Raw genomic sequence first — 10,697 nt, forward strand, 5'->3', positions numbered from 1 at the left:
GTCTAGCCGGCTAATAAATTTGTTCTGTCCTCAGCTAGGCCCTCATAGAGTGGCCACCTGGCCCCAAAGACACCCAAGAACAAGCCAAGCAACACACCCCCTCCACCATCTTTGAGGCAGGAGATGACCCGATGACCCAGGACTCCCCCGTCCTTTCCCTTCTAAGTGGCCACTCTAGCACCCCTTTTGGTCCCGAGGTTCTCCAAATGCCTCTGAAATGAAGTCCGGGGCCGGTTAGGAAGCTGAGGAATAGAGCCAGCGTGTGGGCCGTACCTACAGGACCCTCAAGCATCTCCCCACACTTCCCATCTCACTCACACTCCAGCTGGAGTTCCCCACTGAACGTCCCTCTGAGCTCAGGATCTGCCCCCAAACGCCTCAGGGCTCTGGGCCTCCTGGAACATCTCTCGGAGCCTGCTGCTGTCCGCCTGCCCTGGGCTGCCATCTCCCCACGGCCAGGACTCTGATGGGCTAATTCAGGTCTGTGGGGCCGCAGGTCTACGTGGAGCTGCACGAACTCGTGATGGACGAGAAGAGCCAGGAGCTGCAATGGATGGAGGCAGCGCGCTGGGTGCGGCTGGAGGAGAACCTGGGGGAGGACGGGGCCTGGGGCCGCCCGCACCTGTCCTACCTCACCTTCTGGAGCCTCCTGGAGCTGCAGAGAGCCTTCACCAAGGGTGAGCCCTGACGGCCCCTCCATGACCCCTGCATGCGAGGCTTGGTGGGGAGGAGGGCCGAGGTTCAGCTGGCCAGCTCACCCTCCATTCCCTGCAGGGACTGTCCTCCTGAATCTGCCGGAGACCTCCCTGGCTGGGGTGGCCAACCAGCTGCTGGACCAGTTCATCTACGAGGAGCAGATCCGGCCTCAGGACCGAGACGAGCTGCTCCGGGTCCTGCTACTCAAACACAGGTGCCCCTGCCTGCCCGCACCTGGATCCGCTCCCCAGAGCTGCCTCCCCCGTCCATCTGCCCCGGGCTCTCCCTGGGAATCCAAAGCCCCACCCCACCCCCACTTTTCTTCCAGGATGGCTTCTGCCTCTGACAGCTCTTGACAGGGGGCCATGTCCCCATGCTCAGATTTGGGGACCACTGGTCCCCAGGAGGGCAGACTCTCAAGGCCCTTCCCTCCATCCATTCTTCTGGCTCCACCTAGTCATTCCAGAAAGAGGCCACCGGCCGACACCCTTCAGAAGGGGCTGGTTCTCCTTCTGCCCCAGGGTCTCTCTGGTCTGGCCACTGGGAGTCCCAGTTGATCCCTCCCGTCACCAGTGCTCTGCGGAGAGCCCAACCGAGCCCAACCGGAGCAGCTGACTCAGCCCATGTCCCCTTTGTGTCCTGCAGCCATGCCGGAGACCTAGAGGACCTGGGGGGTGTGAAGCCCACGGTCGTGACACGTTCCGGGGAGCCCTCACAGCCTCTGCTCCCCCAACACCCCTCGCTGGAGATCCAGCTATTCTGTGAACAGGTGAGGCTGTACCAGGGGTGCCTGGGGAGAGCCGGCAGCGTGGTTAGCAATGGGAGTAGCGAGGGGAGGAGGGGGCCGGATGCTCTCCTTACCACCTTCCTTCCGACAGAGAGAGGGGGGCACAGCAGGCCACTCACCATCGGGAATTTTGGAAAAGATCCCCCCGGATTCGGAGGCCACCCTGGTGCTAGTGGGTAAGCAGTGGTGCTCCTCCCTACTCAACCCTCCACACCCCTGCTTCCACCTTCTGTGCTGGCCCAGCCTGCCTCTCCCTAAGCCTGGACGCCAGCTGTGCCCCCTCAGCTTGGCCAGGCCACCTCATGTCCCCCACCCCGTCCCGCAGGCCGCGCCTCCTTCCTGGAGCGGCCGGTGCTGGGCTTCGTGCGGCTGCAGGAGGCCGTAGAGCTGGTGGACGCTGTGCAGCTGCGCGTGCCCGTGCGCTTCCTCCTTGTGTTGCTGGGACCCGAGGCCTCTCACATTGACTACACCCAGCTCGGCCGGGCTGCTGCCATCCTCATGTCGGAGAGAGTAAGGAGGGGCCGGCGAGGGCTGGGGGAGCTGGGCAGCTGGGTGGCGGTTGAGGCCCATTCTCCACTGGACTGGCTGGGGTCACATTAGCGTCACTAGTCTGGCCCCTTCCGTCCACGCTGTTGCTGACGTGTCTGGCCAGAGTAACCTGGCCCGGCCCTGCCGGATTGGCCTGGCATAACCTGATCTGGCCCACTCTGGCCTGGTTCTCCCTGGTCAAGTCTGGCCTGGAATGGCCTCGTCTGCTCTGGCTTCATCTGGTTTGCTTAGTTCTCTCTCCTTTCTTCATTTAGGACCAGGTCTGCGTCCTCCCAACCCTTTCATTGTGTGTGTGTGTGTGTGTGTGTGTGTGTGTGTGTGTGTGTTGGGGTGGGGGGGGGTCAGTGGGAGCTGGTAAAGGAGGTGGACAAGGAAAGCAGTTCCTAGCAAGAAGGAGCTGGGAGCCGAGGCCGGTTTGGCTCAGTGGATGGAGCGTCGGCCTGCGGACTGGGGGGTCCCGGGTTCGATTCCGGTCCAGGGCATGTGCCTGGGTTGCGGGCACATCCCCAGTGGGGGGTGTGCAGGAGGCAGCTGATCGATGTTTCTCTCTCATCGATGTTTCTGACTCTCTATCTCTCTCCCTTCCTCTCTGTGAAGAATCAATAAAATATATTAAAAAAAAAAAAAAAAAAGAAGGAGCTGGGAGAGAGGGCTCTGTCCTCGGGGGCCCCGGCTGTGGACTCCTGGGCCCTTTCACCCAGCGGCCCTGACCCGCTCTCTGGCCCCCAGGTGTTCCGCATGGATGCGTACCTGGCCCAGAGTCGGCAAGAGCTGGTGCACTCCCTGGAGGGCTTCCTGGACTGCAGCCTGGTGCTGCCTCCCACGGACGCCCCCTCAGAGCAGGCCCTGCTCAGTCTGGTGCCTGTGCAGAAGGAGCTACTGCGAAGACGCTACCTGCCCAGCCCTGCCAAGCCAGACCCCAGATTCTACAAGGGCCTAGGTACCTGCCCTGCCCAGCCCAAGGCTTTCTGGGCCCCACAGACCCTCAGAGACCCCAGCACAGCCCTGTGAGCCCCTACCTCCCCTCTTCCCATCAAACACCCTGGTGTCCCTTCTCCCTATTCTCTTGCCACCCAGCCTCCTTTGGCTACCCCATTCCCATCAGACAATACCCCCCTCCCCTCCCCTGTCGCCACACCTCCCCCTGCTGCCCCCTATGACCATGGTCCTATTCTTTATTACAGATTTAAATGGGGGTCCAGGGGTCCCTGGTGGCCCGGATGACCCTCTGCAACGAACAGGCATGCTCTTCGGGGGCCTGGTGCGTGACATAAAGCGCCGCTACCCTCGCTACTTGAGTGACATCACGGATGCACTCAGCCCCCAGGTCCTGGCTGCCGTCATCTTCATCTACTTTGCCGCCCTGTCACCTGCCGTCACCTTTGGCGGCCTCCTGGGTCAGTTCCTCTGCATGCCCTCCCCCCCCCCCCCCCCAACCCTTTCTTCTGATCTCCTGGCCACTGTGGGCCCTGACTCCTGCCCCGATCTGACACTCTGGACCCAGCATCAGCCTGCCCATGAGTTGCTCCACTGGCCACTGGAAATGGTCTCCCGCCCTTGACCCCACTGTACCTTCTGCCCACAGGAGAGAAGACCCAGAACCAGATAGGGGTGTCGGAGCTGCTCATCTCCACGGCGGCGCAGGGCATCCTCTTCGCGCTGCTGGCGGCTCAGCCCTTGCTTGTGGTTGGCTTCTCAGGGCCCCTGCTCGTGTTCGAGGAAGCCTTCTTCTCGGTAGCCCTGTCCTGGCCCCCGTGACCCTGTGCCTGGCCTCTGGCGCCCTGCCCTGTGCCCGGTGCTGGGCCTGCTGTCTGACCCCAGTTCCCTCTGACCGCCCCGCAGTTCTGCAACAGTAACGGCCTGGAGTACCTCGTGGGTCGTGTGTGGATCGGCATGTGGCTCATCCTGCTGGTGGTGCTGGTGGTGGCCTTCGAGGGCAGCTTCCTGGTCCGCTTCATCTCCCGCTACACCCAGGAGATCTTCTCCTTCCTCATCTCCCTCATCTTCATCTACGAGACGTTCTCCAAGCTGGTCAAGGTGGGAGTGTGAACGAGCAAGGGGGTGTGCGTGTGAGAGACGGAGCATAGACTAGGTGGCTGCGGGCCACTGCACGCATGTCTGTACGGCACTTGTGTGGCCGTGTTCATGGTGTGTGACTGTGACCACATCCATGTTGACACCTGCTGCTGGTATTCTTGCCGTGACTGTGGCCAGGAGAGGGCACCTCTATGTGCACATGTTTATAACCACACAGACGGCTATAAACTAATGGGTGAGCATGTGTGTGAGCCTGAAATGGGAAATTGCATGTGTGGTGGGGACAGTGGGGGTGGAGGGGTGTTGAGGCTCTGATGTCCCCCCTCCCTCTCCTGCACTTGCCCTCAAGAACCGCAGGTCCTGTGGACGGAGCACCCTGACCCCTCAGCTCTGTCACCTCAAACTATGCCTGCCTCTGTGTCTGCGTTTTTAAAAAATCTATTTTTATTGATATCACAGAGGAAGGGAGAGGGAGAGAGAAATAGAAACATCAATGATGAGAGAGAATCATTGATCAGCTGCCTCCTGCACATGCCCCACTGAGGATCGAGCCCACAACCCGGGCATGTGCCCTTGACCAGAATCAAACCCAGGACCCTTTAGTCCGCAGGCCTGAAGCCAGACCAGCGAGGGCTGTGTCTATCCACTAAGCCAGACCAGCGAGGGCTGTGTCTATCCACTAAGCCAGACCAGCGAGGGCTGTGTCTATCCACTAAGCCAGACCAGCTAGGGCTGTGTCTGCAATTTATAGGAAGGGCGGACACCATATGTGTGTCCCTGATTCTGTAGTTGGTGGGTCTTTCCAAGTCTTTAAAGCCCTGCACTCTAGTCTCCTCATGTCTCCCAGGCCCTGGGTGGTCACACACACACACACACACCACACACACACACACACACACACACACACACGTATTGCCTTCATGGCCTACCTCACGCAAGCCTAGCCTGGTCCTCACTCCTGAAAACCAAGCTGTAGAATTTAATTGCCCCTCTGTTACCATATCAGCTGAGGAAGAAGATAGGTGGACGGATGGTGGATGGATAGATGGGTGATGGACAGAGGATGGATGGATGGATGGATGGGAGGGAACAGGATGCCTTGGTTTTCTGCTGCAGATCTTCCAGAGCCACCCACTGCAGAAGCATTACAAACACAATGTGACGATAGACCCTAAGCCTCAGGACCCCCTGCCCAACACAGCCCTCCTCTCCCTTGTGCTCATGGCCGGCACCTTCTTCTTAGCCATGACGCTGCGCAAGTTCAAGAACAGCTCCTACTTCCCTGGCAAGGTCAGCATCCGTCTCCACCTGCCCGTGCCTGCCCTGCCCTATCCCAGTCCAAAGCACCCTCCTAGCTTCCCCGGCGCCATTGGCCCCCCTTCTAACCTTAGGTTCTCGTGCCCAATTCCAAGCCTCCCTGGCCCCCTCCTCCTCAAGGTCCCACCCTTCAGGGAAGCCCACCCCCTCCCTCAGCATGCCCAGGCTGAGAACCCAGTGGGGAGGCAGGGACAGGGCGTGGAAGGGGGGAGAGAACTGGGAAGAGCAGGGCCCCCTGGGTGACGATGGGGCAGAAGGGGGCCACGTGGGAGGTGGGAACACCTGGGCACTAACCGCTCATCCTCCCACCTGCCCTCAGCTGCGACGGGTCATCGGGGACTTTGGGGTTCCCATCTCCATCCTGATCATGGTCCTGGTGGATTCTCTCATCCAGGATACCTACACCCAGGTGATCCTCTCCTCTACCCTCCTGTCCTTTCCCCAGCTTGCTCTCTCCCAGAATGGCTGTCCCCAACCTGGAGTCAGCCAGAACTACACCTCCCCCAGCCCTGGCTCCCCTGGCAGCCCCCCCCCACCCCACCCCCGTTCCTCCCACAGCCTTACAGAGCCCCTCCGGCTGAAGCCAGGGCCTGGGTCAGGTTCCCTTTACTCTTTAACCTGGGGCAGCGGGAAAGAATCTGCTTTGGAGCCAGGCAGACCTGCCACCAAATAGTTGTGTGATGTAAGGCAAGCTACACAACCACTCTGACCCTGTTCCCTTATCTGTAAAGTTTGGGGTGAGATGTACGTACAAGTCTTACATACATGTAGGGCCTGGGTACACAGCAGATGCGCAATAAAAGTGAGCCCCCACGTGTCCAGGACCCGATCTCCCCCGTCTCCACCTCTCCCCATGCACTCTCTACCACCCCAGGCCTCCAGCCCCGGCCCCTGTCCCTTAGGATCCAGCCCCCTCCTGCCCTCCCGACACACCTGCTGCCCACAGCTCCCCAGGGTTAGTCACATGACCAAAATCCCGCCCCAGTGTTCTCAACGGCATCCCCTCCCGCAGAAACTCAGCGTGCCTTCGGGCCTCCAAGTATCCAACTCCTCGGCCCGGGGCTGGATCATCCACCCGCTGGGCTTGTATTCCCATTTCCCCATCTGGATGATGTTTGCCTCCGCTCTGCCTGCACTGCTGGTCTTCATCCTCATCTTCCTTGAGTCCCAGATCACCACGTAAGAGCCGGGGTGGGCTGGGCCTGGGAGGGTTCGAGGCAGAGGAAGGGGCAGGTTCCAGGCGGGCTAGACACCCAGGACTGATGCTAGTGAGACTCAGTGGGATGTGTGGCCGTCCCTGCTCACAGGGATAGGGAGGGGCGGGGCGGGGGCGGGGCCAGGTTGTGCGGGACCCAGCAGTGTATAACTTAGGGAGCCCTTTGTAAGGAAAGGAACACAAAACGAGAACCACAAAATAAGGTGCCAGGTCTCGGAAAGGACCCGTGTCAGCGACGCTCGCTGGAGCCTACGCTTCGTTAGCTTCGGAGCAAACCTGCCCGTGGAGAGTCTGGATTCTCACCGTGGGGTGGGAGGGAGGGGGCCAAAGAACTCCAAGGGAGATGGGCACAGAAGGGTAAACTGAGGCACATAGAGACTCAAGTGTGGGGAAGGAAGGAGGGGCCGAGGGGGGTGCTGGAGGGAGAGCCCTGCTTACCCCTCACCTCCCACCCCCCAGGCTGATCATCAGCAAACCAGAGCGCAAGTTGGTCAAGGGCTCCGGCTTCCACCTGGACCTGCTGCTGGTCATAGGCATGGGCGGGTTGGCCACTCTCTTCGGGATGCCCTGGCTCAGCGCCACCACCGTGCGTTCCGTCACCCATGCCAACGCCCTCACCGTCATGGGCAAGGCCAGTGCCCCCGGGGCTGCAGCCCAGATCCAGGAGGTGAAGGAGCAGCGGATCAGCGGGCTCCTGATCTCTGTGCTTGTGGGTGAGTGAGGGCTGGCCGCACTACCACCCTCTGGCCCTGCCCCAGGCCTCGATCCAGCCCCCTCCAGCCCTCCCGACACACCTGCTGCCCACAGCTCCCCAGGGTTAGTCACATGACGGAAATTCTGGCGGAAATTACCAAGGCGCTGAGGTGGGCATCTGAGCAGGGGAGGAAGGAGGGCTTCTCTAGACAGAAGCTCACGAACTGCGAGTCCCAGCCCTGCCCTGTGGGCCTCAGTTTCCCTTTTTGCACCATTAGAGGGTCTCTTAGGTGCCCCCTGAGGTCTCTCTAGCTGAGCTGCTCTATGACGGACACAAAGGGGAGTGCTCCAGGGCATAATCTCCAGGCTGGATGGGGGAGGGGGAGGAGAAGACAGGGGGTCACGGGGTTGATCTGAGCCTGGAGTCGCTGTGAGTCCGGCTGGACTCGGTGTGGGCCTCACTGTGATCGCTGATGGAGCGGCCAGGGAAATTTCCTAAGGAAGGCGAGGTGGTGTTCGCTAGAGGAGGGTTAGGATTTGGATACGTGGAGGGTGATGGAGGCATTCTGGGCTGGGGTGAGGAAAAAGCCGGGCTTCTCTGACTCTGTGACCTCCCGAGGGTAAAGGAGTAGGTTTTGAAGTCAGGCAGGCCGGAGCTTGACTCCCTCCCTGCTCTGCCGGTTACTAGCTGTGTGGCCTCAGGCAAGTTGCTTCACCTCTCTGAGTCTGTTTCCTCATCTCTAAAAGGCCGGTAAAACCTATTAAAAGGATCCACAGAGCCCTGGCCTATGTGGCTCAGTGGCTAGAGCATCATCCCAATGCCCAAAGGGTCATGGGTTCAATCCCGGTCTGGGCATGTACAGGAGGCACAGATGGATGTTCCTCTCTCACATTCATCTCTCTCTCTCCCTCCCTCTCTCGTCTCCCCGCCCCCTCCCTTCCTCTCTAGAACCAATGAAAAAAACATATCCGCCGGTGAGAATAAAAAAAAAAAACAACAAACCCACAGAAAGGACTCTACATGGCACCGGTGGTTTCATTCCCCGCCCTGGTGCCGGTCCTCCAGGGCCCGTGAGGCTGACAGTGTGTGGTTCTCCCTGCAGGCCTGTCCATCCTCATGGGGCCCATCCTGTCCCACATCCCCATGGCTGTGCTGTTCGGCATCTTCCTCTACATGGGGGTCACCTCCCTCAGCGGCATCCAGCTCTTTGACCGCATCTTGCTGCTCTTCAAGCCGCCCAAGTACCACCCGGATGTGCCCTACGTCAAGCGGGTACAGGGCCCTCCGGCTGCCCAGCCCAGGGCGGGGTGGGAGTGCTTGGTGCCGGGCAGGGCAGGCGATGACCCCAGCCTCTGCCCGCAGGTAAAGACCTGGCGCATGCACCTGTTCACCGGCATCCAGATCGTCTGCCTGGCAGGGCTGTGGGCAGTGAAATCCTTCCCGACCACCTCGCTGGCCCTGCCCTTCGTCCTTATCCTCACGGTGCCCCTGCGGCGGCTCCTGCTGCCACTTATCTTCAGGAACCTGGAGCTCCAGTGTGTGAGTGGCCGCTCCCCAGCCCCACCCCTCAAGGCCTGGGGGAGGAGGGAGGCTGAGAGAGAGCAGGAGCTGGAGGGCAGGACCCCAGCGCTGGCTCAGGGAGGGCTTGTGAGAGAGGGGGCGGGTGGGTCTCAGAATGAAGGAAGGCAGAGGGGGTGCGGTGAAGGTCTGGATCTGGGGCCTGCATTCAAATCCTGGCACTGCCACATCCCAGTGGCCTCACCTTTCTGTGCCGTGGGTTTGCTCGCCTATAAAAGGAGGAGTAACGACAGGGAGGGCGAGAGGGTTAAGAGGCACACAGGACGTGACCCACGTGAGCTGTCCTGACCATTGAGCAGCTGGTCCTGCGGTCTTCCAAATCCTTTTGGAAGAGTCTGCTCCTCTAGTAGAATTTTTCTAAGATGTGACACAGGCCACTGGGGGGCTGCCCTGGTGAGGGAGCCCCCTCCCTGCCCTCTAGAGGTCCGCCTCCTGCCAAGGGCATCAGATGCCCAGGGGCTCCCCACCCTTCGGGGAATCTCTCATGTGGACCAACCCTGGGGGCAGGACTTGACCAAGGTTCAAAGAGCGCCAGGCCCTCTCCTAACTCCAGGGGTGCCTCTTAGCGCTGGGGGAGGGCTCATCTGGCCCCTGGGCCACTCACCCTCTCTCCTTCCAACCCCGCCCTCCAGCTGGACGCTGACGATGCCAAGCCAAGCCTTGATGAGGAGGAAGGACTGGATGAATATGACGAGGTGGCCATGCCTGTGTGAGAGGAGGGCCCAGGCCCCAGACCTCTCCCCCACTCCACTGCTCCACTTTCTCCGGAAAAGCAGAAGTTCAAGGGCACCTCATGGACTCCCAGGTCCCTCCTGGGGCAGCAGCTGAGGCCCCGAGGCTGTGGGTGGGGGGAGGGGTGTCTAGAAAACCTTCCACAATGTCTAGATTGACTTTTTTGGGGGGCTGGAAATGGCCAGTGGAGCCCACATTAGGGCATCCACTGTGCAGCCCCCCCTGCTGCCGCACTCCGAATGGGGATACCCTGCTGGGAGACTTAGGTCTGAGCCCGACTTAGATCTGCACAGACTGGGGCAATAGTGAGGGAGGGAGTGGGGAGGGTGGGTTCAAGTTTCAGCTTGCCATGTGACCTTGGGCAAGTCCTTAACCTCTCCAGCCTCTGCTTTTTCTTCTGTAAAATGGGTATATTGATCATAATACCCACATTACAGGATGGTTACTGAGGACCAAAGATAAATGTGAACAAAGGGCTTTGTAAACTCTGAAAGGACTATTATGCTGTAGTCCAGCGGTCGCCAACCTTTCGGACCTCACGTACCCCCAGTGGTCCGCAGGCCACCGGTTGGCGACCGCAGATGTAGTCATTCTTCTTCAAGCCTGCCCAAGGTCACACAGCTCCCGAACCCTACAGCTGGGATTTGGACCGGGTCTCCCGATTCTGAGGCCAGAGCTCTGTGCTCTCCTGCAGTCATCCACCTTCCCATGCTTAGCGATGCCCCTGTGATGCCTCCCCTCCCATTCTCTACTCCAACCCCGGACCTGGGGACCATTTTCTCTGGAGCAGAGGGAGGTGTCCTGGTGAGGGCAAGGCGGGTACAGAGACAATCAGAGACAATCAGGGCTGGGACTCAGGACTCCTAAGTGCTTGTTCCCTTCCCCCCATGCTCTCATTCACTCATTCATTCATTCATTCATTCATTCCACAAGCATTTACTGAGCCCCTGGGCCCTGTGGACACAGCTGACAGAGCCAAGAACCCTGCCGAGGGATGGGGAGTGATAAGTAACCCACAGTCTGTTCTAGATTTGGGGGGGTGGGGAGGGAGGGCATGGGGAGGGGGAGGGAAGTTTGTAATTTATTGGTTG

At 60.1% G+C, this 10,697-nt stretch overlaps 1 protein-coding gene across 1 annotated transcript in view; it reads left to right on the forward strand.

The window, feature by feature from the left end:
* The window catches only part of SLC4A1 (solute carrier family 4 member 1 (Diego blood group)), a 16,369-nt gene extending 6,411 nt beyond the window's left edge, over positions 1 to 9,958 (forward strand). Inside the window, exons 5-20 of the mRNA XM_006092270.3 lie at positions 497 to 677; positions 775 to 910; positions 1,342 to 1,465; positions 1,575 to 1,659; positions 1,809 to 1,993; positions 2,762 to 2,972; positions 3,217 to 3,429; positions 3,618 to 3,766; positions 3,875 to 4,069; positions 5,186 to 5,359; positions 5,706 to 5,795; positions 6,399 to 6,565; positions 7,062 to 7,315; positions 8,399 to 8,568; positions 8,659 to 8,835; positions 9,507 to 9,958. Coding sequence (XP_006092332.1) covers positions 497 to 677; positions 775 to 910; positions 1,342 to 1,465; positions 1,575 to 1,659; positions 1,809 to 1,993; positions 2,762 to 2,972; positions 3,217 to 3,429; positions 3,618 to 3,766; positions 3,875 to 4,069; positions 5,186 to 5,359; positions 5,706 to 5,795; positions 6,399 to 6,565; positions 7,062 to 7,315; positions 8,399 to 8,568; positions 8,659 to 8,835; positions 9,507 to 9,587 — 2,592 coding nt within the window. The 3' untranslated portion in view covers positions 9,588 to 9,958. The remainder of the gene's footprint in view (positions 1 to 496; positions 678 to 774; positions 911 to 1,341; positions 1,466 to 1,574; positions 1,660 to 1,808; positions 1,994 to 2,761; positions 2,973 to 3,216; positions 3,430 to 3,617; positions 3,767 to 3,874; positions 4,070 to 5,185; positions 5,360 to 5,705; positions 5,796 to 6,398; positions 6,566 to 7,061; positions 7,316 to 8,398; positions 8,569 to 8,658; positions 8,836 to 9,506) is intronic.
* Positions 9,959 to 10,697: the final 739 nt, after the last annotated feature.

Source organism: Myotis lucifugus, unplaced genomic scaffold (genome assembly GCF_000147115.1).
Source record: "Myotis lucifugus unplaced genomic scaffold, Myoluc2.0 scaffold_100, whole genome shotgun sequence".
Taxonomy (NCBI): domain Eukaryota; kingdom Metazoa; phylum Chordata; class Mammalia; order Chiroptera; family Vespertilionidae; genus Myotis; species Myotis lucifugus.